Source organism: Talpa europaea, assembly GCF_964194135.1.
Source record: "Talpa europaea genome assembly, chromosome: 9".
NCBI classification, from domain to species: domain Eukaryota; kingdom Metazoa; phylum Chordata; class Mammalia; order Eulipotyphla; family Talpidae; genus Talpa; species Talpa europaea.
The window spans coordinates 78,679,631-78,706,338 of record NC_140076.1 but is presented as its reverse complement, the minus strand read 5'-3'; the positions used below and the strand labels follow the sequence as shown (position 1 = coordinate 78,706,338).

The following is a 26,708-nucleotide window of genomic DNA, read 5'->3' as shown; positions in this document are numbered from 1 at the left end:
GACACAAAAAGCCAGGAAGGCCCGTAGGGCCAGTATAATCACCCACAGTGGCGCTGGGGTACGGGGAATAGTGGCCAGAGTGGGGGGAATGAGCCTGATTCCAGCTCCTTCTTCCATCCCATCCCCAAAGTTTACAGGGAAGATGTGCAGTTTATGTGTGTGTGTGTGTGTGTATTAAATTTAAAAGTGCCTTACTTTAAAAAATTATTTTTAAAAATAAAAGTGGGGGAACTTTCCCAGGTGACTTTCAAGGGAAAAATGCTAAACTCTTCCTCACACCTCTCTGCTGAGGGTATCCTTCAGTGCACTCTGGCAGCTTCTGGAGCTGAAGAGGCAGGTGGGTATACACTATGAGGAGAGCAGAAACCCTCACCTCTCAGGGGTTTTTCCTTACCTCAAAAACAGCCTGGTTCCCTTCCCCTACAATGTGGGCAAATGGGACACAATCCTCCCAACCCCCCAAACAGCAACATTGCACAATTCAATTCATTTTCTACATTAGTAGCGCTTTAAAAAAAAAAAAAAAAAGAATTCTGGGGGAAAAATACAACTATTTTTATAGCTGAAGTCCAAAGTGGGTTTTGACATGAGTTGTTTGGCTTAGAGCAGTTAGTGCAGCAGGGTCAGCGCAGGACTCCAACCTGATTAGGGGCCCTCATCTTCACTTCCTGGCACTCAGACAACAGAGGGAGAGGATAAATTGATGGGAGAAAGCCCTTCTTCCTTCCTCTATTTCTTCCCTTTGTTCTTTCACTCACTCATGACCATCCCAACTTTTAGGACACCCAACAAACTCAGGCTGGGAATAGTAATTTCTCTATATTACAGATGGGGCTTGGTTACAGGGGACAGATTAGGATGGGGGAAGAATACAACCACGAATGGGGGAACGGGAGAATTTTACAAAGAAAATATGACAAAATAATTTTGGGCTAGTTGGCCTGGAACAGACTTCTGTGTCTCCTCTGGGGTCAGGAGATCAATCTAATTCCCCCAGCATCCAGAAGGCCAGGATGTGGTCTCAGTCCTTGGTTCAACATTATGTTATTCATCATACTCCTTTCTCCCCCTTCTCTAATGAGTCAATTCCAGGGTGATTAAGTCTTAAAGCTTCTCTCTCCAGGCTCTTTCCCCTCATTTTTAGAGCCTAACTTTAATACGAAACATTGCCCCCCAAACTGTCCAGCCCAGAAACACCCATAGTTGGTGCGCTATTCCTCCTTGTTAGATGCCGCCACCTCCCTCCCACCCAGGTTAAGTGCATTAAAAACTTCTGCCCCTAACACTCCTAGTCATGTTCTACTTGGCAGTTGGGGACCCTACTGCAGTGATCCTATCATTTAACTGAATGTCATTTATGTCAAAGGAAAAGGACAAAGAAAAATATTGGGGGGAGGGATGAAAAAAGATTAAACCGTCTACTGAACAAAGGGAGGACACACAACATCATTAAAAATGATAATAATTATATAGCATAAAAACAAACTTTAGAAACACACGTCAGAGGACTTCAAGATTTCTCCCCAGGACCTCTTTCTGACCTCTGTCCGAGGCGAAGATCCACCTCACTGTTAAAAGAAAACCGAAGAGAGAAGACAGAGCGGCAGAAGAACAGATCGCAGCAGTGTAAATAAAGGGGAGGTGGCGGGGCAGGGCGTGTGTTTTCTCGTTGATTTCTAGTTTTTGTCTTCTGTTTTGTTTCCCGTGTATGGTAGGCACCAGTACAGGCACTGCATGCGACGGAGTTGGGGGCAATGGGAGAGGAAAGGGATAAAGGATTCAGTTGGGGCAGTACAAGTGAACAGGCGTTATTTCTGTCCACTGATAGACTGCGATATAGACCGGGGAGGGATCATGTCTAAAAGATATTCCCGCTGTCGGTCTGCCAAACTGGGGGCTTTGTGTCCTCCGATGCCGGTGTTCAAGTATGCAATGTTGACACCTAGACCCAGGAAACAAAAGTACAGGGGATGTATCAGTAGAGGAAATGACACCTTCTTCTGCACTTTGCTGGACTGCAGAACTGGAGACAGGGAGCAAACATTGTAAGTTGCCTGCATCTGTCCAGACTCATTTCATTTCAGTGGCAACTACCTTTCTGCTCCCAAGTGATAGGCAATGAGATCTTCCTGAAACTTCGAACCTACCAGGAATAATGAACATGGTCCTGACAATATAGGAGAGACAGAGAATACTGGTGAGAAGAGAAGAATTAAAAGAGATAGCATCACTGAATCTCCTTTGGCTTTAGGGCTACTGACTATGGAGAAGCATACCTGTATTTTTTTTTTTTTTAAAGATTTGTTTGTTTATGCACACCAAGAACTGAAGTGTAGGCCAGAGGTGGGAGGGGGGATGACAGGATTAACCAGAGACAGAGTGAGGAGCAGAACAGGTGGTCTACTGAAATACACTGCTAAGAGGAGCAGTGGACAAGACAGGAGAGGTCCGCTGCACCATGTGGGTCAGTTTCCTGGTCATGGATTGAATCTTGCTGCAGTGGCCCCTGATAGCACTGAGACTTTAACCCTTGTACCACCAGGGAGGCCCCCATACCTGCATTTTATTATTTTTTAAAGACTTATTTATTTATACATTCAAGAACTGGGTACAGGCCAGAGGTGTGGGGGTGTGGGAGGGGTGGGGTGGGGTGCGTGTGTGTGTGAGAGAGGATTCACCAGAAACAGAGTGGGGAACAGAACAGGCAGACTGACTGAAAGACACTTCTGAGGGGAGCAGGGGCGAGTCAGGAGAGGTCTGCTGTGCTATGTGGGTAGCTCCCTGGCTGGGGGATCGAACTCGTGCTGCAGAGGCTGTGGATAGCTTCACAGTGCTGTGCTTAATCCCTTGCCTCACCATGGAGGCTCCATACCTGCATTTTATTATTATTTTTTATTTATTCATTTACTTGTTCGTTCATTCATTCATTCATTCATTTATTTATACATACATACATACATACATACAAGCACTGGGTACAGTCAGAAGCACGGGAGGGTGAGAGAATTCACCAGAGACAGAACAGGCAAAAGGACTGAAGTACACTGCTGAGGGGAGCAGAGGGTGGCAGGAGAGGCCTGCACGCCATGTGGGACCCTCCTCCGGTGGCCGGGGAGCAGCCAAGGATTGAACCAGCGCTGCAGAGGCTGCGGGCAGCTTTGCAACCCAGCGCTCAACTGCTGCGCCACTGGGGAGGCCCCATACCTGCATTTTAAACAGTAAGGACAGGTGGCCCTATTTGGCCAAGAGAGATGAATAGCCTCATTTAGATATTAAATTTATAATGGCAAGGAAAATGTGCCATTCTTATGACCAAAACCCTAATGCACTCACTGTGTCTGGCACAGAATATGAAGTTAGTAAACATTTGCTGAGTAACAAGAGTGAAGGCAGTAGAGCCTAAAGAAAGAGCAGAAAACAAAAGAAGGAACAATTCTCCTAAAGGGGCTGCTAAAAAATTGCATACTAGCTAACTGATCCCTGAAAAAAGTTCTTAGATCAACTTTTCTTACCTGGCATACCAAGGAGGCCACCTGGCACAGACAGCTGGGGCGCCTGTGCAAAGTTGGAAAGCATAGAACGGGCAGATGTGGGTATGCCACGCTGGAGGCTGCTTTGAGGCTGTGGAGCCTGCAATGATGAGGAGATAGTTGATCATAACTTTTCCATAAGATATAAGCGGGAAGTAGGATATGGGCGTACAGAAGAGAGGTATGATTTCCCATAGAAAAGTGAATTGGATAAATGGTTGGCAAATGCTCAAGAGAAATCCTCACCTGCCGAAGCGTATGATGTCTCATTATGGTCTCCTGTTTACTGACACTGGACACAGCTGGTGCTGTGGTGGGGGAGAGGGCTGCCTGCTGCTGTAATCGCTGTTCAATTTCCTGTTGGGAGTCACCAGGTCAAGTTAGGCAGCAGAGCACCCAATCTCCTCACCATAAAACCTAGAGGTCTTCTTATCTCTAAAGCTGGCAGCTAGTTGGAGGGACATGGAAAAGGCAAAGAATCTGGTAGGTACAGGTAGCCAACCTGCTTCACTGAATTAAGGGATCCCCTTTTCTCCAGGAAAGCTGCTTCTCGTGAGTTGGCTGGAGAGATCTGGGTTCTGGAGATGAGCTGACTGAAGTAATTACAGTTGAATTACTGTGATTTTATTTTTGACTCTTACTTACACATTTTCTAAATGGTCCATGACATTAACTACAGGGGTCTGATATGGGTGGGAGTGGGTGGGAAATGAGATAATGAAAAAGAATTTGAGCATCCCCCTCTGTAAGATAGTCTCATTCTATTAATACTATAGGAGATGTTTAAACTTCACTAATCTTTACTAGGCTACTACAATCTTTCCTTTCATTTGTTACTTCTTAGACTATCACTTCTCTCAGAGACAATTCTAGTATAAATGTAACTCCCTCCATTGAAATCCACATGTTTGAGGAGGAAATGAAGCTGAGAACAGGATTTGTTTACTGTATTATGGAAAACCAAGAGCCTCAAATCTTCTGTCCCTTTCCCTTAACCTCAGCCATTATATGTCACTAGCTCTTACCCAGTCAGAAACAAATAGAAATGAGAAAAACAGAATGCTAAGGAGGGAAAAACTTAGATCCAGACACCTGGATCACCAGGACTGTGGGAATCACATAGACAACTCCTCTATGCTACAAGAAATACCATCTAGGAAAACCAAAACTGGGGAGGCAGCTGCTGAGAAATCAGAATTCTTACCTGTTCCTGCTGTAGGGCTTTAACGAAAGCGTTTTTCAGTCGGTTGGTGTGTTCAGCCTTTAGAGCCTTCTTCTGGTTGGAGGTCATACACTGTTCACATAGAATCTTACCATTCTTCTCTTGCTTCCAGTGAGGGGTGAAATCTGTGCGGCACTGGGCACAAACAAAAGGTTCGACCCGCAGAAGTGAGGCACAGCTTTTGCCTAGATGCCAACAAAAAGAAAAATCAGTGGTTTTACATTTCCTACCTATCTCCTACTTCTCTTCAGCAAATGAATCTTTATCCAGGTGTTTATTCTGCTGAATTAAGAAAGAGACTATACAAAAAGAGTATGTTACAGTTTATAAAATACTTTTATTTTATTTGATTTTATAACAATATCAGAAAATTCGATGGTATTGTTTATCATAAATTCGATGGTATCGTTTCTCTTTACAAATGAGAAAACTAAGTCTAAGAAATACAGTTCCTAAATGACAAAGCTGGGATAGGAATGCAAGTTCTCTGATTTCCTATTATACTACCTTGAGAAGTGTGTCAAAACAAAAATAACAAAAAGAAAAAAAGAACGTGTTAATTCAGAGTCAAAGGACTCCATCTAATTCAGTTCATGCTTTTGCTTCACATCTCTTCACCTTGAGACTGCGTTTATTCCTTTCATATACATTTATAATTTTTAGTCATCAGTGTCTTTAATTATTCACTTTGTGATATTTATAGCCAAAACTGGGCCCCTTTATGTATTTTCCTTTATTGTCAGGTGTTCCCCAAAGTCCACAGGTTTGGATATGCAGAATTCTCTTATAACATGGCATTAACATTTTATAGTCTGGGGCAGTGTTCGTTTACAGTCTTTATGTGATCATACTTAATTATCTACATCAGTATATCTATTTTCTCAACTACAAGCACTGAAAAGGTAGGGAATGAATGTAATAAGGCACTGTAATGCCACACACACAGTGACATTAAAAATAAGAGTTTCAGTCATCAAATAATGCATGCACTATGGCAGGTGTGTGTTTGAAAGAACAAAATGATATATAGAAAAACAAAAAAATATACAAGATACACAAAATAGACAATAAAAATATTAAGCCTAACTAAGATATACAGATTGATTAAAAAGTTTCTGATATGCAGCTCCCAAACAGCCTCTGAACAAGGAATGGGAGGTTGTTTGACAATAATAAGAAGAGGCTATTAAATATTACACAATATACTGTGATATTTTGCCCATGTTAATTAGGCTTGGTAATCTCTTCCTTAAATACAAAGACTGACCATAAGAATGAACCTTACCTTGGCTGTCGATGACACTCTGTACGACTTCTTCCAAGCCTACCATGTAGATGAACTCGCTATTGGCTGCACTAGGCAGAAAGTGAAGCAAGGGAGCAGGAGGTTTAGGGGGTGGAATCTCCAGGAGTGTCTTTTCCAGCTGTTTGCGAAGTGCCAATTTAGCTGCAGCCTGTGAGTTGGCAGCATCAGTCATGGAGCTGGGGCTAGGAAGTGGTGAGGACACTCTGTTCACGGTTCCTGGCTGCATATGGGAGGCAAGGTTCATGTAGATAGCAGAGGATGTTGTGCGTTGACAGGGAACAGAAGAACTTGATTGCTGAAATAGATTTAGAATAGGGGTCAGTGATGATATGTGGGAGATAGGGCCAACTTTTGCATTTGTGGCAGGGAACACTGTGACCTAATGTGGGCTACTCGGTTTTCCCCAAACCTTAGGAAAAAACCAATGTCTTCACTGAAAACCAATTCTGGCAAAAGGAGAGTTACAATGGCTATGAGCTAAAATTGCAGATACTTCCTGTTGGACATCCTTATGCTTATTCCTTAGATTCCTTCTACCTCTTCTAGGTAGGTTTTAGTTTATTGCTGCTTGGCTGTATAACCTCTCTTTCCCACCATTATTGTTGTATTGTTGCCTCCATTTTTGGAACTGCTGTCAATCCAAGTTTCACCTAAATTACCCTTGCTGTCCTAGAATTTCTCCATGTTCCAAAGCTTAAAATCCCTTTCAACAGGGAAAGCAAATAAAGAAAATTTCCCTGTCTCCACATTAGGCCTCTTTCTTACCGGTTGGTAATTGATGGCGGGATTCATATTGGGAGTTGTGGTACGTACAAGGCCAGGCTTAGGTGGGCCCCTCTGACCCTGTAGCTGGGCAGGGTTTGGTGCAATAACACGTTGAGACATCAACATGTGTGGGAGGGTGGTATTGGTTGCTGAACGGATGACACTGTGACCCTGAGGAGAAGAGGAGGACAAAAACTAGTTGTAGGTGGTAAATGCTAAAGAGAAAACATTCTCTCTCATACATAGCTAAATAAAAACATAGAAACATAGTCAGATTTGGTAGTTTTGTCTAGTAATCTATGGGCTAGATCTACCATCACTGGATACCCTGATGAATGGCTAGAGATTCCCTGCTTTTCTAGTCTAAGCTCTTTAACACTATATGGAAAGGGGCTAAGTTAGAAATCTTTAGAGAGTAACTACACTGAAAAGATGAGGGTTATTCATCTTTTTATTGCAGACTGACTTATGCTATAAAGGACCAACAGAACTACCTGTAGTAATAACACCTCTATGATGGCTAAGTCTTCTAATATCATCACAAAAGTCCCAAAACAGAGATAGGATAAACAGAGTCCTTCAATAGTAAGATCCTACCATGGGTCACATACCTGTAATGTTCTCAAATTCTGAGGTTCAACTCCTTGAGCCCCAGGCCTGGAGGGAAGCTTGGATAGGCCCTGCTGGCCCACATGGGCAGGAGATGGCTGAACAATAGATGCTGCATTCTGTACAACTGGAGTCTGAGGAAAAGAAGAGAAAATGAGACTATGAAAAGGCAATGATTAGGGGTAGAAATCTGGCACACTTCTAGACTTTTAAATTTCTTATTAGTGGGAGCACTTATAAAGCTCTGGTAATGAAGAATATGGAATCAAGATTTTCTTCAGTAAGGCATAAGATTAAAAAAAAAAAATCACTATTCTTAGAGAGTAAAAATCCATGGAGCCAGATGAACCACCCAGTTGCACCTACCTGGGTCGCCTATTGTCATAAGAGTTTTTCTTTCCTTTCCCCATGTTTCTTATTTCAGGGCACATTACCTTCTGGACCACATTCTCTTTCTGTAGCTGACTTTGTCTCAGTTTCTTTAACAACACCAGTCGGGCTTCTTCCAATCGCAGCTCATCCCTCAGTTGCTTGATAAGCTGCTGCCGTTCCTCAATGCCTTTCCCCTAAGGAAACATGGAAACTGTCAGTTATAGCAGCAGGTACTCAGAGTTCCTTCCTACAAGTTGATTTCTTTGAGGTATGAAACCTTCAACTTCCACAAGTAGCAGAAGTAGCTAGGGAACTACTATTTTTGTTTCCCAGGGCCTGGTACAGTGCCTGGCATGTAGTAGGTACTCAAAAAATTATAGGATAAAAGGAGAGATCGTACACAAATGTTAATCAATCACATGCCTGGAAACATAGAAGAATGGCCAAAAAGTAACTACATGCTTTCCGTTAAAAACATGCTTCTAAATCTTTTTAAACCGTATATTCTCCAATACATATGTAAAACTTAGAAATTCTTCCATTTTCTGGGACCCAGGATAGAATGCAGAAGACAGCCTTCCAACTAAGAGTTTACTTCATATGACCTGAATTGTGAGGTTTTGTTTTTATTTTCCTAAGAAAAATTATATTGAAAATTCTTTTCCAAGCTATCTTCTCCATTTGATTCCAATAGATCCCTCAAAAAAGGCATGGCCTTCATCCTACCAAAAGCAATATACAGATTCAATGCTATTCCAATAAAAATTTCAATTTCATTCTTCAAAGAAATAGAACAATTATTGATGAAATTCATATGGAATCACCAAAAACCCCGAATAGCCAAAGCTCTCCTGAAAAAAAAAAAGAAGGGAATGGAGGCATCACACTCCCAGACTTCAAACTATACTACAAAGCCATAATCATCAAAACTGCATGGTACTGGAACAAGAACAGACACACAGACCAATGGAATCAAATAGAAAATCCAGAAATAAACCCACAGATTTATGGTCAACTAATCTTTGACAAAGGAGCAAAGACTATGCATTGGAGCAAAGAAAGTTTGTTCAATAAATGGTGCTGGGAAAACTGGGTCGCTACATGCAAAAGAATGAAGCTTGACCACTACCTCACACCATACACAAAAATCAACTCAAAATGGATTAAAGAACTAGACATAAGACCTGAAACCATAAAATACATAGAAGGAAATATAGGCGAAACACTACGTGATTTGCACATCAAAGACATCTTTACAGACACATCACCCAAAGCAGTGATAGTGAAGGCAAAGATAAACAGCTGGGACTCCATCAAATTAAAGAGCTTCTGCACAGCAAAAGAGACAATAACAAAAACAAAGAGAAACCCCGCCAACTGGGAGAACATTTTTGCACACAACACTAATGATAAAGGACTGATCACAAAAATCTGCAAAGAAATGATGAGACTCAACAACAACAAAGAAAATAATCCTGTCATAAAATGGGCAGAAGAGCTGAAAAGAAACTTCTCTGAAGAAGAAATGCAAATGGCCAACAGGCATATGAAAAAATGTTCAACATCACTTGCAATCAGGGAAATGCAAATCAAAACTACCATGAGATACCATCTTACACCAGTGAGAATGGCACATATTAAAAAAACTAGCAACAACAAATGTTGGCGAGGATGTGGAGAAAAAGAAACTCCCCTGCACTGTTGGTGGGAGTGCAAACTGGTCCAACCACTATGGAGAGCTGTGTGGAGATTTCTGGACCTACTAAACATAGAGCTTCCATATGATCCAGCAATTCCACTCCTAGGTATTTACCCAAAGGACACAGAAATAGCAATTCCAAAGAGCACCTGCACCCCTATGTTTATAGCAGCACTATTTACAATAGCTAAGCTTTGGAAACAACCCAAATGCCCAAAAATAGATGACTGGATCAAGAAGATGTGGTACATATACACCATGGAATATTACTCAGCATTCAAAAAAGATAAACACATGCAATTTGCAGCAACATGGATGGCGCTGGAAGGGATCATGCTCAGTGAAATAAGCCAAAAAGAAAAAGAAAAATACCGGATGGTCTCACTCATAGCAGGAATCTAGAAAACTTAAATAAGGGACCAGGAAAATGAATAACTATAAGAAAGTGAAAATCAAAATCAACAAAATACTATGAACCAGAGACACTCTATGGGGGGTAGGGGGAGGGGAGGGATTGGAGTCAAAATAAGGGGGTTGCAATTGTATGGGGAATATAAAAATAAAATTTATTTAAAAAAAAAAAAGGCATGGCCTTAATGTTGAGAATCACTTATAAAGAATTTCACCAATGGGCAGTTATTTAGACCCAAAAAATAACTGTAAAGTAACACAAGTGAGACACCTAGGAATTTAAGACAAAAAAATAAATTCTTTTTGTTTCTGGTTCTTTTTTTTCCACCTTAAACATCTCCAGGTTGGCTGCTTTGAGTCTTTCTTCCATTCTGGAGCTGGACCGGGGACTGGAAGCCTCATTGTCTGACAAAACGATGATGTCTGGGGAGGGTGTCAGTCTTCCTCGGTCTGGCTCACTGCAAGGAAAGGAAAAATTAAGGTGTTTCTAATAGTGATGATTCATACAAAGTCAAAACTTCTTTAGAATGAAGAAACCTCAGGGAACTTTGGTCTATTCTAATTCACCCAGAAGAGACATTTAAGTCCTAGGATAAAGAAGACACCAATATGTAAATAATGATGTCAGTGAAAACAAAAGTACTTTTCCCATTTAAATTTCTTACAGAGGATACAAAAAGACAAAGACACTAACTGGCTTTAGAATGGGAATATGGGCCTCCCTGGTGGCGCAGGGGTTAAACACACTGCTATCAAGCTATTGCCAGCCTGCCAGGGAGCAACCCACATGGTGCAGCAGACCTATCCTGCCTCGTCCACCCACAGAACCCCTCAGCATTGTACTTCAGTAGATCTGCCTGTTCTGCTCCCCACTCTCTCTGGTGAATCCTCTCAGCCCCACATACCTCTGGCTTACACCCCAGTTCTTGTATGCATAAATAAATAAATCTTTAAAAAAAAGGAATGGGAATATGAGACTTCATCTTTTTTTTTTTTTTTTTTTAAATAGAGGCATGCTTTATTTATTTGTTTGCTGGTTCGTTTGTTTTGTTTATACATGCACTGGGTACAGTCAGAAGCGCGGGAGGGCGAGAGAATTCACCAGAGCCAGAGCGGAGAGCAGAGCAGGCAGAAGGACCGAAGTACACTGCTGAGGGGGGCAGCGGGCGGCAGGAGAGGTCTGCGCGCCATGTGGGACCCTCCTCCGGTGGCCGGGGAGCAGCCGGGGATCGAACTGGCGCCGCAGAGGCCGTGCGCAGTTTCGCAACCCAGCGCTCAACCGCTGCGCCACCGGGGAGGCCCGAGACTTCATCTTCTTACACTGAGTTTAATATAATTCTCAATGTTTTTCCTATATATAACTTTCCTTTGGGTTGTCTCATACAGAGGCTTAAGAAGACAGAGGAAGAAGAGCAAAAGCAGTAGACCCTCATTGTCTACCTCAGGTATATAGATGATAAACTGCTAAACAGGCAGCTGATTATACTGATAACAACACAGTGCTGGTTATCTGAGGATATATAAGAAAAGTAGTTAGTGACAACTCCAGTAACTGACTATCCTGTCCAGAGTTAAGGCAAAAGGAGCCTCCCTGGCGGTGCAGGGGTTAAAGTCTCAGCACCATCAAGCTATCACCAGCCACTGCAGAATGAATTTGATCCCCGGCCAGGGAGGTGACCCACATGGTGCAGCAGATCTCTCCTGTCTCACCCACTGCTGCCCTCAGTAGTGTATTTCAGTCAGTCTGCCTGTTCTCTTCCCCACTCTGACTCTGGTGAATCCTCTCATCCCCTGCACCTCTGGCCTACACTCCAGTTCTTATATGCACAAATAAATAAAAACAATAAATCTTTAAAAAAAAAAAGTTCAGGCAAAAGAAGGTATTGTTGTCAGTGGCTTGAAGGAATAGATAGTGCTAGGTATAACGTCTGCTGCCTTCTGGAAGACTGAAACTCTAGAACTAAATATATGGAACTTGCATCTACTTGCCACGCTTCTACTCAGCATCTCCCAGGCGGATGAGGTGGAAACAGCTTAACAAAAACTTTGAAACCTGAATCTTCCACATTGGCTCCCCTTGTTCCCAATCCTATTTATTGGACAACTCTTGTCTGTCTTTCTGGGGCCACCCTTAAAGTATCACATTTGCTTCTCCAAGATGATAAAAAGTGACACTTATTGCTTAAGAACAGAAATTCTGACCATTATCTTCCACTCTCCTCTGGTCTCTTAAAGATAACTTCCCAGGTTCTGTTCCCTTGAGGACTTCAGGGGAGTAGGAGTATACAGCACAAGGGCATTGTGTGTTCAGGTCTTATTTAAACATGTAATTCATAGATCTTTAGTTCTGAAAGTCTCTACCATTTCTTTGGACATCTTGTTGGGACACGTGTGGTTTTTGAATAATCCCACCCCGATGGTTGGGCTAGACCTTCAATTTCTCAACAGGGAGTTACTAAAATTATCCAGTTTTTTAAAAAAGAATTATTTATTTATACAAGAACTGGGGTACAGGCTAGACGCATGGGGGGTGGAGGGTGAGAGGATTCACCAGAGAGAGTGGGGAACAGAATAGTCGGATCCACTGAAATACACTGTTGAGGGGAGCAGCGGGAGAGACAAGAGAGGTCTGCTACGCCATGTGGGTATCCCCCTTGGTCAGCAGGGAATCAAACCTGCACTGCAGAGACTGCAGACAGCTTCACAGCGCAGCACTCAACCTGCTCACCACGAGGGTATAATTTTAGGGAAGCCCTAAAATTACCCAAATTTAACTGAGAAAACAAAATAGGGGGAGAGTGATGAGAATTACTATTGTGGAAATTATTAAGTTTGTTTGGGTTGCTATATAATTACAGATCATAGACATAGTGAACTGAGAATGTGGGGTTATAGAAAAAGAAGCCATTTGAGGGAGAAAAGAACTTTCATTTACCAACCCCAAGTTTTTAGAATAATGGTCAAGTCTAAATAAAGTGCTTAAATTCACTTTTTGGTGTTTTTGTTTTTTAAGATTTATTTATTTATGCATACATAAATATGGGGAGGGGGAGGATTCACCAAAGAAAGCAGGGAGCAGAACAGGCAGACCTACTGAAATACACTGGTGAGGGGAGCAGAGGGCAAGACAAGAGAGGTCTGCTGCGCCATGTGGGTTGCTCCTGGCCAGCTGGGGATGAACTCATGCTGCAGTGGCTGGTGATAGCCTGATAGCACTGTTTTTAACCACTGTGCCACCAGGGCAGCCCAATTTTTTGGTGTTTTTATCATTTCTTCTATATTCCTTCCCCCCCACCATTCCTTTTGTAAACTAACATGAGTGAAAAATCTTGAGGTCTGGTATGTATCCCTTCTATTTGATCCCTCAATGTTTAGATCAACAGTCAGATGCACTTTCCATTCTAGTCCTGGTTAAATACATAAATCACAGATTACTTCTGAACTAAGTAATTCTTCCTAGTGTCAGTGGGTGCCATCCACTGGATAGGAACTGCCCAGCACCAAGACTTTTCAGGACAAGATTTTAGAATTGAGGGGCACTCATCAGGAAGTTGTAGCTGAGAACAATGCTAAACAGTATTTTAGTTTCAGATATAATCAGATCCACAGCTAGCATAGCTAAAGGCAAAAGTCCAAGTCAACTTTCATTCATCATTTTTTTTCTTTTTCACTCTTGACCTGGATTCTGCCCTCATTTATTAAATATTCTAGAGACAAATTATTTTCCAAACATATGCTTTACTGTATTGGTTCTTAAGTATGAAACCTTATCTACTAGAAAGATACTAAAAGCCTGATGTGGGCCTCGTGGTGGCACAAGGGGTTAAGTCTCAGCACAATGAAGCTATCAGCAGCCTCTGCAGCAGGATTTCAATCCCAGCCAGGGAGCTAATCAACATGGCCCAGCAAAACTCTCCTGTCTTACCTACTGCTCTCCTCACCAGTGTATTTTATTTATTTATTTATTTATTTTTAATAGAGGCATGTTTTATTTATTTATTTGTTTGTTTGTTTGTTTTGTTTATACATGCACTGGGTACAGTCAGAAGCGCAGGAGGGTGAGAGAATTCACCAGAGCCAGAGCAGGGAGCAGAGCAGGCAGAAGGACCAAAGTACACTGCTGAGGGGCGCAGCAGGCGGCAGGAGAGGCCTGCGCGCCATGTGGGACCCTCCTCCGGTAACTTGGGAGCACCCGGGGATCGAACCGGCACCGCAGAGGCTGCGGGCAGGTTCGCAACCCAGCGCTCAACCGCTGCGCCACTGGGGAGGCCCACACCAGTGTATTTTAGTAAACCTAACTGTTCTGGTCCCCACTCTCTCTCTGATGAATCCTCTCACTCCCCCCTCCCCCACCTATGCCCCATACTACTAGCCTATACCCCAGCTCTTGTATGAATAAATAAATCAATCTTCAAAAATAAATAAATAAATAAAAGCCTGACTTGCTGCTAGTATCACTTGTGACTTACATTGGCAGATTACCAGAAGCTATAAAATTCCTAATCCTTATCTTAGTAGTAAAAAGCAAACCAACATGTCTAGCGTTCCAAAATACAGTATCACTGGGTTCGTGTACACCTTATTTCCTAGATATCACATGTTCAATTGATGGCCAAAAAGAAAAAGATATTTAAGGAATTATGATAAATGTCAAGAACTGCTTCAGGCCTCCTTGGTGGCACAAGGGGTTAAGACGCGAGACAACCTACAAAGCAATCCGCAGCCACTGCAGCTTGAGTTCGATCCCTGGCCAGGGAGCAACCCACAAGGCATAGCAGACCTCTCCTGACTGGCCCACTGCTCCCCTCAGCAGTGTAATTCAGTCAGTGTGCCTATTCTGTTCCCCACTGTCTCTGGTGGATCCTCCCACCCTTCACGCCTCTGGCCTGTAACCCAGTTCTTGTATGCATAAATAAATCAGTCTTCAAAAAAAAAAAAAAAAAAAAAAAGAACTACTTCCTTCTTCATGCTTTTAAATTATCTCCTTGTTTTCTCAATCACATGATCTATGAGTTTTCTTTCCATCTTTGTACCTTTTCTTTTTTAAAATTTTTCATTTATTAATTTTTTTCCTTACATTGTTGTATTCCCCATAGTTCTCCCACTACATCACCTCTGAACCATCACCACATTCCCTTGTGTTATTAAATTCTCTCCTTTTTTTTTTTTTTAAGATTTATTTATTTATATATACAAGAACCGGGGTACAGGCCAGATGCGCGGGAGGATGAGCGGATTCACCGGAGGCAGAGTGGGGAACAGAACAGGCAGACTGACTGAAATACACTGCTGAGGGGAGCAGCAGGCGAGACAGGAGAGGTCTGGCGCACCATGTAGGACCCTCACCGGTCAGCCAGGATCGAATAGGCACTGCAGAGGCTGCGGACAGCTGCTGCGTTCAACTGCCTGCGCCACCAGGGGAGGCCCTAAATTCTCTCCTTTTATCCATACCAAAGACACTACTGCTGCCTAAGATGAAGACCCTATTAACCGTACGCATTCTTATAAAAAGCTTGGAGCTAAGTGGAAATAGCTGTTAGTATATCTGGTAAAAGAGAAGAATGACAGGGGCCAACAATGCCTATTTTCCCATGTTGAATGAAGATTTAGATGGTTTACATCAATGAGGTCTATTTCCCTGAAGACCATTAAAAATACTTTTCCATTTTTCAGAGGGTCAAGTTCCAAAAGTTTACCCTTCTAAAATAAACTTAAATGCAAAAAAGTTAAAGGGTTTTCAGGCTAGTCTGACTTTTTATTTTAATTTTTTTTGAAGATTTATTTATTTATGTATACAAGAACTGGGGCACAGGCCAGAGGTGTGGAGGGTGAGAGGATTCACCAGAGACAGAGTGGGGAACAGAACAGGCAGACTGACTGAAAAACACTGCTGAGGAGAGCAGTGGGCGAGTCAGGGGAGGTCTGCTGTGTCATGTGGGTCACCTCCCTGGCTGGGGATCGAACTCATGCTGCAGTGGCTATGGATAGCTTCAGAGGTTGAGTCTTTACCCCTCTCTTGCCACCAGGGAGGTCCTAGTCTGACTTTTTAACCCAGACTTTGTGGTACAGTAGACTTCCAATAGTAAGATCTTACCAAAATGATCAATAATATTTCTGTCAAAAATGTACTTTCAGTACATTTTGAGAGAATCCACCTAGTATCTCTCCTCTTCTTTCTACTCAATAAAATAGTTACTCCTTAATTTACAGTAAGGGTGATTCTGAAGCAAGTGGGTTACTCAGGTACAAGAAGTCATTCACCCACTTCCTTTTTCCCCCTCCAAAGGATCTAAGTATTAACCTACTTACATAATATTTTGCTGACCTACCTACATCTTTTAAGGATTTCCCTCCTCATTTAGGACCACCAGGGGATTTGTCTGAAATATCCTAAGGGTGTTTAACGTTATCAGCAAGAAAAAAGTCCCCTCCTTGGGTGTGGTTAAAAAAAATTATCCTGGGATAATACTAGCAAATAAACGTTTTAAAAGGCAGAAAAATGCAGGTAAGGTTATAACCATTCCTTCCTTCTCCTACTGTTCAGTTTCTTAGAGATCCTGCTTTGGATCAGTTCCAGGACAAAATCAGTAAGGTCAGTTGGAGGATATCTGAACACTGCAGAGTAATTCTCATGTCTATCATGAGAACCATTAATAATGTAAATGTTCTTAAAACTAGAGTTGTCTGCACCTAGTCAGTACTGCTTGATGTAATTCACGACTCAGGTAGGTTCTATCCTCAGTCAGTTCTATAACTCCTCTTAGTGTGTGCTCCACTTTTCAAGTATTCAACCTTGACATACACTACTATAAACACCTGTAAAATGTGTACTTGTGTGTGATGTCATAACTACAGATCCTAAAATTACTGGAATGATTTGAAAATAGTTTTTACCTCCTAAAGTGGTTATAAGATTAGCGTTAAAGTGTATACTGACTCCTTTTTTTTAATACTTTTTAAAAAATTAATTAATTAATTAATTAATACAAGCACTGGGTACAGTCAGAAGCGCGGGAGGGTGAGAGAATTCACCAGAGACAGAGCAGGGAGCAGAGCAGGCAGAAGGACCGAAGTACACTGCTGAGGGGAGCAGTGGGCAGCAGGAGAGGTCTGCGCGCCATGTGGGACCCTCCTCTGGTGGCCGGGGAGCAGCTGGGGATCGAACCGGCGCTGCAGAGACTGCGGGCAGCTTCGCAACCCAGCGCTCAACCGCTGCGCCACCGGGGAGGCCCTGTATACTGACTTCTAACTATAGTATCAGCTTTACAGTGCCTCCTTTATCCAGAAACATCCAATTTATCTTAAGGGTAAAGACTATGAGTTTCCTCTGTATGCTGAAGTTTTTGAGGCATAGTCTCATTTAGAAATGAGGGAGGGGCTCCCTGGTGGTGCAAGAGGTTAAAGCACTGCACTATGAAGCAATCCGCAGCCTTGGCAATATGAGTTCGATCACCGGCCAGCAAGGGTGCAACCCACATGCTGAGGCAGACCTCTCCTGTCTCATCCGCTGCTCCCCTCAGCAGTGTATTTCAGTCAGTCCGCCTGTTCTACTCCTCACTCTCTGGTGAATCTTCACACTCCCCGCATCTCTGGCCTGCACCCCAGCTCTTGTATACATAAATAAATAAATTTAAAAAAAAGTAGAAATGAGGGAATTCACGGTCAAGTCAAATGGCTTGGATATGTCTTTTCCAAGGTGGTTTAGGATAAAAAGCATCCTATCATTGGAACTCATTCCATTTTCATAGGCTTAGATTATGAAAAGACCTTATTCCCTGAGGTCGCTGCACCAAGCCCTACCTCCGTCTAGCACTCATATCCACAGGCTCATCATTGATGTTTTCTTTGCCTGGCCTCCCAGCAGTCCTGTTGTCTCCATGAGGCCTGAGATTCCCATTGAGTTTCTCCTCATATCCTTTGACACCACTGCTGTCCTGTTTAGTGGGTAACTCATGTGACACCTCAAGATTTGCCAAATCCTTCCGTTTGAGCAGTGCCAACATTTTTAGACGCTCCATGGCCTCGTGCCCCTCCATTTTGAGTCGTTTGGCCAGGACATCATCTCGCTCATCTGCTGGGTCCAAGCTCCGCTTTAACAGATTCAAGCGAAGAGCATCTTCTGTCATTCTATCCATCCTATAGAAAGGAAAATACGACATCAGAATCAAGTCCCTTAAGTAATTCATGAGAAAGAGGGTGAGTGGTAAAGGTATTAAAAAGAATCACATATTTATACACAGAAGTTGAAAGTTAGCTGAACTAACTTTCTACCTTAACACCTTAACAGAATTTCTGTATTAGGACCTCCTCGGTGCCACAAAGGGTTAAGTCTAAGCACTATGAAGCTATCGGCAGCCACTGCAACACAAGTTTGATCCCTGGCCAGGGAGCTAGCCCACATGGCACAGCAGACCTCTCCTGTCTCACCCTCTACTCCCCTAGCAGTGTACATCAGTATCTGCCTGTTCTGTTCCCCGCTCCATATCTGGTGAATCCTCTTACCCCCCACACCTCTGGCCTGTACCCCAGTTCTTGTATGCATAAATAAATAAATCTTAAAAAAAAAAAAAGAAAAAGTTATTAAAGGCAAACTAATTATCACTTTAATTTACACTAACAAACTCTAAATACAGAATTTTCCCAACACCTTTAAATCCAAGGTTGTATTCTTGGTAGGAAAAGGCAATGTGGCCCTGGGAAGAAAATTTTTTGAATCATAGAAATACAGGTACAAACTGTTACTTACTTTTTAAAAAAACAAAAGATTTCTTTGTACTTATTTATGCATATAAGAACTGGAGTGTAGGCCAGAGGTGCTGGGGGTGAGAAGATTTACCAGAGATAGAGTGGGGAGCAGAAGAGGCAGATCTGTTGAAATACACTGCTGAGGAGAGGTCTGCTTCACAATGTGAGTTAGCTCCCTAGCCGGGGAACTCATGTTGCAGTGGCTGGCAACTTGATAGTGCAGAGACTTAACCTACATTGCGCCATACCAGGGAGGCCCCAAACTGTTACTTTCACAATGTCAAATATTTAATAAGTTACTTTACTGACCTCAGTCTCAACTTCATCTGTAAAAGTGAGGGTGCTCAGAAGGTGCTCAATAAAACTTAATTTCTGTACCTTAGGTTATGACTTCCATACTTAAGATATGGAGATCAGTCTGACAATTTATAGACTCAAGTAATAGGACAAAGATGACTACCAATGTTAACTGGTGCTCTTACAAAGAAAAGTATGTATGTGCTTGAGGTATCATCCTTTCTGTATTACAGAGTAAAATAAGGACTAGTTGACTCTTCTGTTTATAATGAAGAAAGACAGTAATCAACAAAAGAATTTCCAATGAAAGAAAACAGATCTTTTGGAGATCAGAGAAAAGTCAAAACCCAGGTCTCTGAATTTTGGGGTAATATTTCTTTTCTTTTTTTAAAAAAATATTTATTTATGCATACAAGAACTGGAGTGTAGGCCAGAGGTGCTGGGGGAGGGAGGAGAAGAGGATTCATCAGAGACAGAATGGGGAGAACAGGTGGACTGACTGAAATACATAGCCGAGGGGAGCAGCAGGTGAGACAGGGCAGGTCTGCTGCGTCATGTGGGTTGGCTCCCTGGCCTTGCTGCAGTGGCAGCTGATAGATTCATAGCGCTGAGACTTAACCCCTTGCGCTATCAGGGAGGCCCTGGGTAATGTTTCTTAACATTTTTTTTTCTCTCTTAAAAGAACTGTTTTATTGAGATCAAATTCACACAGCATACAATTCACCTACTTAAGTTTTTTTTAGTATATTCAGAGTCGTGCAACCATCACCATAATCAACTTTTATCATCTATCCTCTAAAAAACCCATACCAATCAGTAGTCATTCTCCCATGCCTCTTCCCCTCCCTCTACCTGTCCCCCACTATTTTCTGTCTCTGAATTTGCCTTTTTAAATATAAAGTGAATTATACAGTATATGGTCTTTTGTGACTGACTTCTTTTAGTATTAGTTTTAAGGTTCATTCTTGCTATAGCACACATCACTACTTCATTTCTTTTTATGGCATACTTTGTTTATCCATTTATCAGTTGATGGATATTCTCCCCCCACCACCACCACTACCAATAACGCTACTGTGAACTTTTGTGCATAATTTTGTCTATGTTCTCAATTCTAGTGGGTATATACTTAGGAGTAGAATTGCTAGGTCCTATGTTAACACTCTGTTTTGTGAAGAACTGTTAGGCTGTTTTCCAAAACAGTTGTACCATTTTTATCACCACCAGCAGCATATGAGGGCTCTAATTCCTCCTATCTTAGTTCTCGCTCTTTTTCAAAAAAGATTTTATTTATTTATACACACAAGAGCTGGGGTACAGGCCAGAAATGTGGGGGGTAAGGGTTCACCAGAGACAAATTGGGGAACAGAACAGGCAGATCGATGGAAATACACTGCTGAGGGGAGCAGTGGGTGAATCAGGAGAGGTCTGTTGTGCCATGTGGGTTGCTCCCTGGCTGGGGATCGAACTTCATGCTGCAGTGGCTGTGGTGCGCTTCATAGGTCGCATCTTAACCCCTTGCGCCACCAGGGATGCCCTCTTAGTTTTCTTTTAACAGCTTCAGATATGAGACATATTATAGCATATATAATAAATACACTTCTTACCTAGAGGTCCTCCCCTCCAAAATTTGTTATTTTGACATGTGTTACTTCTAGAGTGGTTTATCTCTAAAAAATATCCTTAACAGAGTAATTGGAAAGCTGAATCCTACAGAACATCAAAAGTTAAGCCCTGGGTCTCCCTGGTGGCAAAGGGAGTTAAGATGCAACCTATGAAGCTCTCTGCAACCTCTGTGATACGAATTCGATCCCTAGCCAGCCAGGGAGCAACCCACATGGCGAAGCAGACCTCTCCTGACTCGCCCGCTGCTCTCCTCAGCAATGTATTTCAGTCAGTCTTCCTGCTCTGTTCCCCACTCTATCTCTGGTGAATCCTCTCACCCCCCACACCTCTGGCCTGTACCTCAGTTCTTGTATGCATAAATAAATCTTAAAAAAAAAAAAGTTAAGCCCTAAGTCCACAATAACAATACTGTGGATAACAGATCAACACCTCATACTGAGAGTATAAATGAGAATGTCATGGGGAGTTGAGGAGGGTGAGGAAAGTATATCAATCAACTGATTATAAATCTAAGTGAAAAGTACTTCAGAAAAGTACACAGCAGGACATACAAATATAAATTAATACAGTACAGTTTCTAAGTATTGAGAAAATTATAGTCAAGGGCAATAAAAGCATATGACAAGGCCTCCCTGGTGGCGCAGTGGTTGAGTGCTGGGTTGCAAAGCTGCCCACAGCCTCTGCAGCGCCGGTTCAATCCCCGGCTGCTCCCCGGCCACCGGAGGAGGGTCCCACATGGTGCGCAGACCTCTCCTGCCGCCCGCTGCTCCCCTCAGCAGTGTACTTCAGTCTGCCTGCTCTGCTCCCCGTTCTGTCTCTGGTGAATTCTCTCACCCTCCCACGCTTCTGACTGTACCCAGTGCTTATATAAATAAATAAAAATAAATCTTAAAAAATAAAAGATAAAAAAAAAGCATATGACAAAACTTAATGACCTAGAAGTGAATTGAGTTGAGATGCCATGATCTTGACTTTCTGAACATTCAACTCAATAGCTAAAAGCAATTCAATTAATTCTCTTATTATATACCAACGACACAAACAGGTATGTTGGAAGTGGGAATAAATCAAAACCCGATTATCTGAATAAGGTTAAGTCATCTTTACCAGTAGCGGGCTTGAGAACACTGGTCAAAATTTCCTGGTCTACCCTAACTTTACTGGTCTATATGCCCCAACTTTGTGCTCACAGTCATGTTTGCTTCAAGATCCAATGAAGCAATCCGAAGCCTCTGCAGCATGAGTTCGATCCCTAGCCAGCCAGGGAGCAACCCACATGGCGAAGCAGACCTCTCCTGACTCTCCCGCTGCTCCCCTCAGCGGTATATTTCAGTTAGTCTGCCTGTTTTGTTCCTCAGTCTGTCTCTGGTGAATCCTCTCACCCCCGCATCTCTGGCCTGTGCCCCAACTCTTGTATGCATAAATAAATCTTTAAAAAAAATCCAATGAAAATACGATGAATACCGAAAACATCAGTAAAGACACAGAAGGACAAATACTTTATGGCTCCACTTACATGAGTTACCTAGAAAAGGCAAATTCACAGAGATAGAAAGTAGAATAAAGGCTCCCAATGGCTGGTGGTGGAGCAGCAGCAGAGTGAGGAGTTATTTAATGAGAACAGAGTCTCCGGAGTTAGAGAAAAAGTTCTTAAAATGGAGACTGGTAATGGCAGTACAATACTGTGAAGGTACTTAAAGCCACTGAATTGTACATAGAGAAAAGAGTTAAAAGGCAAGTTTTATGTTATGTATATTTTGCCACAATAAAAAAAATCCAATCAATAACAGACCAATTGAAAAAAGGGCATAAGTACTCTTTATGGAGAGATGAAAATGTTATAAAATAGGATTGTTTTGACAGTTGTACAATTTTAAGTTTCCTTTCAAAAATCACTGAATTTTACACTTGAATTATATTCCAATAAAGCTGTAAAAATATGCAATGTAAACACTGCAAACAAAAATTCCTTCCCAAAATACAAATGCTATAAAATTAATGTTGTATGTTGTCTTTTAATGCCGAAGCTTTTTTGTTTCCTCTGAGTTGCTAATAATGGCAACTAATATGTCTTAAGCACCTACTTAAAAGACAAACATGCCACTAGGCACTTTATCATGTGTTCTTAAATTTCTCCTAGGCACTAGGAATAAGGTAAAAAAAAAATGGGTATTTAAGAATTCCATTCTAATAGGAGACAGATGCTTGCATAACTAATGAGTACTTGAAGTTCACATGACCTCATTTTCTCTGCTGTCCTATATCCTGCTCTCCCCCCACCCCCTAATATTTCAGTGGAGAGAATTCAATTCATCCAGAAGCAAAAGCTAGAGGCCTGAAAATTATCTTTCACTTTTCCTGACTCTTAAATCTAAGTTACTGAGTCGGATGTCCTGAATACTATCAGTTCTATTCTCTCTCTCTTTTTTTAATTTATGCATACAAGAACTGGGTTACAGGCTAGAGGTGGGGGGTGTGTGTGAGAGGACTCACCAGACAAAGACTGGGGAACAGAACAGATGGATTGACTGAAGTACACTGCTGAGGGGAGCAGTGGGCAAGTCAGGAGAGGTCTGCTGTGCCATGTGGGTAGCTCCCTGGCCAGCCAGGGATCAAACTCATGCTGCAGTGGCTCAAATAGTTTCATAGGTTGCGTCTTAACCCCATGTGCCACCAGGGAGACCCTATTCTTTTTTTCTAAATAAGAAAACATGTAGCCCTGGCATGCCACTACAGGCAGCCATCTTGTGATCATGAGGGAACACAAGCTGCAGATAAAGCAGACACTCAGTAGGGTACTGAGGTGGGAGCTAATTACATAGCTGTGTTACCACATCAAACTACCTGAAGCTGGTCTCTGGATTCCTGCTATACAAGTTAATAAATTCCCTTAATGTTAAAGTCAGCATAAGCTGAGTTTTCTGTTACCTAAACTGAAAATATCTCAATGGAAAGATGTCAGAAGTGTTCATGTGAAATAAAGGTGGAGGGAGACAGCGAGTAAACAGGTAGATACATGGCACACAAACAAAAGAGTCAGCATTAGGCCAGCGCTGAGAATACATACTTGAACAGTTAAAGGAGGTAATTGAAGCAAAGTAGAGGGATGAGTGAAAATGACAAGAAAAAAAATGAATATATAGTTAGAAGGAAAAGGGCCAAGGATAGAATCTCAGACAATAATTAACATTTATGGGTTGGTTGGCTGGTTGGAGGAAATGAAGAAATGATTAGAAAGCTAAGGGAAAACTAGGAAAGAATAACAACTCAACAAATTAAGACAGCTTTAAGAAAACTCTCCAACAACTGAAGCAGAAAAATGCCCAGCTTTAAATTTACTGTTGACTATTGGGAAAAACAAGAATGGCCAGGTAGTAATATAGCTCTATATCTCGATCAGTCAAGATTTTGATTCACTGTGACACCCAAGTCAAAATCCAGGCCTGTAGCAAAGACTAAGAGGATCCTAAGTGTTAGGAGGATGCACCACCAGGGAGGTCCCTTCCCAGTATTTAAACTGACCCCAATATAAACATACTTTACAAAGCAAAACAGTATTTTGTTAACACATAAAAAATAAATTTTAAAAAGTAATTTGGTTAAAAAATTCTAGGTAGGAGGGCCTCCCAGGTGGCGCAGGGGTTGAGCGCAGCGCTGTGAAGCTGTCTGCAGCCTCTGCAGCACTGGTTCAATTCCTGGCCGGCCAGGGAAGGACCCATATGGAGCAGCAGACCTCTCCTGTCTCACCCGCCACTCCCTCAGCAGTGTTTTCATCTGCCTGTTCTGCTCCCCACTCTGTCTCTGGTGAATCCTCTCACCCCCCTGCACATCTGGCCTGTACCCCAGTTCTTGTATGCATAAATAAATAAATCTTTTAAAAAAATCTTAATATTTCTTTCAAAAATCTACAGATCTTTAAATATTAATACATGAACAAAAATATATTTTTTAAAAGATTTATTTATTTATACAAGCACTGGGTACAGTCAGAAGCGCGGGAGGGTGAGAGAATTCACCAGAGCCAGAGTGGGGAACAGAACAGGCAGACGGATGAAAATACACTGCTGAGGGGAGCAGCGGGCGGCAGGAGAGGTCTGTGCACCATGTGGGACCCTTGCCAGCGGCCAGGGATGGAACCGGTGCTGCAGAGGCTGTGGGCAGCTTCGCAGCCCAGCGCTCAACCACTGCACCACCAGGGGAAGCCCATGAACAAAAATATTTTATGTTTCCACAAATATTTCTTAATGATTTCTTTTTTTCGGACACATCTTTCATATCAAAGATATAGTTGTAGCCTGAATAACACCACCTCCAATTCTCTGCATTCACTATATAGTGAATACAATTCACTAGAATTTTATTGTTGTACACAATGAAGAGATGGCAAGTTCTACTTACAATGAAATATTTCAAATTGTAGGAAAGTGTAGAGGACAAAGGTCAAGTTTTAATATTGTCTAATATTTATTTTTTTATTTTATTTTATTTTTTTTACTGATTTTTTTTCTAATATTTAAATTCAATTTTAAATTTTGAGATAACTGGAGATTCACAAAAGCTATAAAAAGTAATACATAAAGATTCCATTTCCTCACCACAGTTACATTTTGTAAAACTATTATATGCTACTGCAACCAGGATATCAACATTGATATAACTGACATTACACTCGGATTTCCCCAATTTTTATTTGTTTTCACTTGTGTATTTAATTCTATTCAGTTTTATCACATTTATAGAGATTCACCACAGTCAAAATCAGGAATAGTTCCAGCACCTCAAGGATCCCTCCTGATGATCTTTCATAATCACATCCACCCTTTTCCTCCCATTCTCCCATCACATCACTGGTAATCACTAACGTTTTCCATTTCTAAAATTTTGTCTTTCAAAAAAATTAACTGGAAATCACAGAGGATATAAATTTTGGGATTTTTTTTTCATTGAGCATAATCCTTTTGAGATTTACCTAAGTTGTTGCATGTAGCAATAGTTTTTTCCTTTTTATTGCTAATTAGTAGTCCAAGGTATGGATGTACCACAATTTATTCACCTGCTGGAGGACAACTGAGTTGTTTTAGTGTTTTGCTGTTAACAAATAAAGCTTCATGAATGCTCATATACAGGTTTTTGTAGGAACCTAAGTTTTCACTTATGTCGGATAAATGCCTTAGAGTGCTACTGCTGAGTCATATAGCAAATGAATGTCTAGCTATGTAAGAAACTGCCAGTAAGTATTCCAGAGTAGTTATAACATCATATATTCCCACAAATAATGTCTGAGAAATTGTTTCTTCATATCCTCAACTAGCATTTGGTGTTACTATTTTTTTTATTTAAACCATCCTGATAAGTGCATAATGATATTTCCTGATGGTTTTAATTTGCATTTCCCTATGGTATAATGATGTTGAACATTTTTCAATGTGTCTGTCATCTGTAAATGTTCTTTTTTCTTTTTTAAAATGATTTACTTATTTATGCGTAAAAGAACCGGGATACAGGCCAGAATTTTTTGGGGGGTGAGAGGATTCACCAGAGACAGAGTGGGGAACAGAACAGGCAGACTGGCAGAAATACACTGCTGAGGGGAACAGCGGGCAAGACAGGAGAGGTCTGCTGCGCCATGTGGGTCACCTCCCTGGCCGGGGATTGAACTTGCGCTGTAGTGGCTGTGGTGAGCTTCATAGGTTGAGTCTTAACCCCTTGCACCACCAGGGAGGCCCCTGTAAATGTTCTTTAGTGAAACTTCTGTTCATATCTTTTGCACATTTTCTAATAACTACCTGGAGTTTTTTTTTTCCCTGCTTCTGTTGAGTTTTGAGCCTTCTCTACATGTTCGAGATGGTCATTTGTCATAAGTGGCTTCCTAATTTATTTTTAGTGAAATAAATTATATAATTGCAGAATAAGTAACTTCACCTCCAATTCTCTACCCTCCCTCCTACCCTACCCTCTAAAAGGTATTAATGGATTTGTTATCATTCACATGAATATTTTATAAGTTTATTGCTTATAATGTATCCATAAATATGTACTAGTTTATAATTTTTAGAAATTATGTTTTAAAAATAATCCTTGTACATATTCTTATTTTGCATTTCAATGTTCAACTTTTTAGTATTT

The 26,708-nt window shown here is 41.6% G+C and overlaps 1 protein-coding gene across 2 annotated transcripts in view; it reads right to left on the bottom strand.

The window, feature by feature from the left end:
* Positions 1–1,808: 1,808 nt before the first annotated feature.
* Positions 1,809–26,708, bottom strand: part of GATAD2B (GATA zinc finger domain containing 2B) — a gene marked incomplete at both ends in the record, with an annotated part of 109,345 nt that continues 84,445 nt past the window's right edge. The window contains 10 exons of one of the 2 annotated variants that reach the window (XM_084241923.1): positions 1,809–1,942; positions 3,513–3,630; positions 3,777–3,887; positions 4,735–4,937; positions 6,038–6,353; positions 6,824–6,994; positions 7,435–7,566; positions 7,867–7,998; positions 10,243–10,372; positions 17,715–18,050. In XM_084241923.1, the coding sequence (XP_084098049.1) occupies positions 1,809–1,942; positions 3,513–3,630; positions 3,777–3,887; positions 4,735–4,937; positions 6,038–6,353; positions 6,824–6,994; positions 7,435–7,566; positions 7,867–7,998; positions 10,243–10,372; positions 17,715–18,049 (1,782 nt within the window). Of the gene's footprint in view, positions 1,943–3,512; positions 3,631–3,776; positions 3,888–4,734; positions 4,938–6,037; positions 6,354–6,823; positions 6,995–7,434; positions 7,567–7,866; positions 7,999–10,242; positions 10,373–17,714; positions 18,051–26,708 lie in introns of those variants that run through there. The other variant, XM_084241924.1, reaches the window with a different exon arrangement.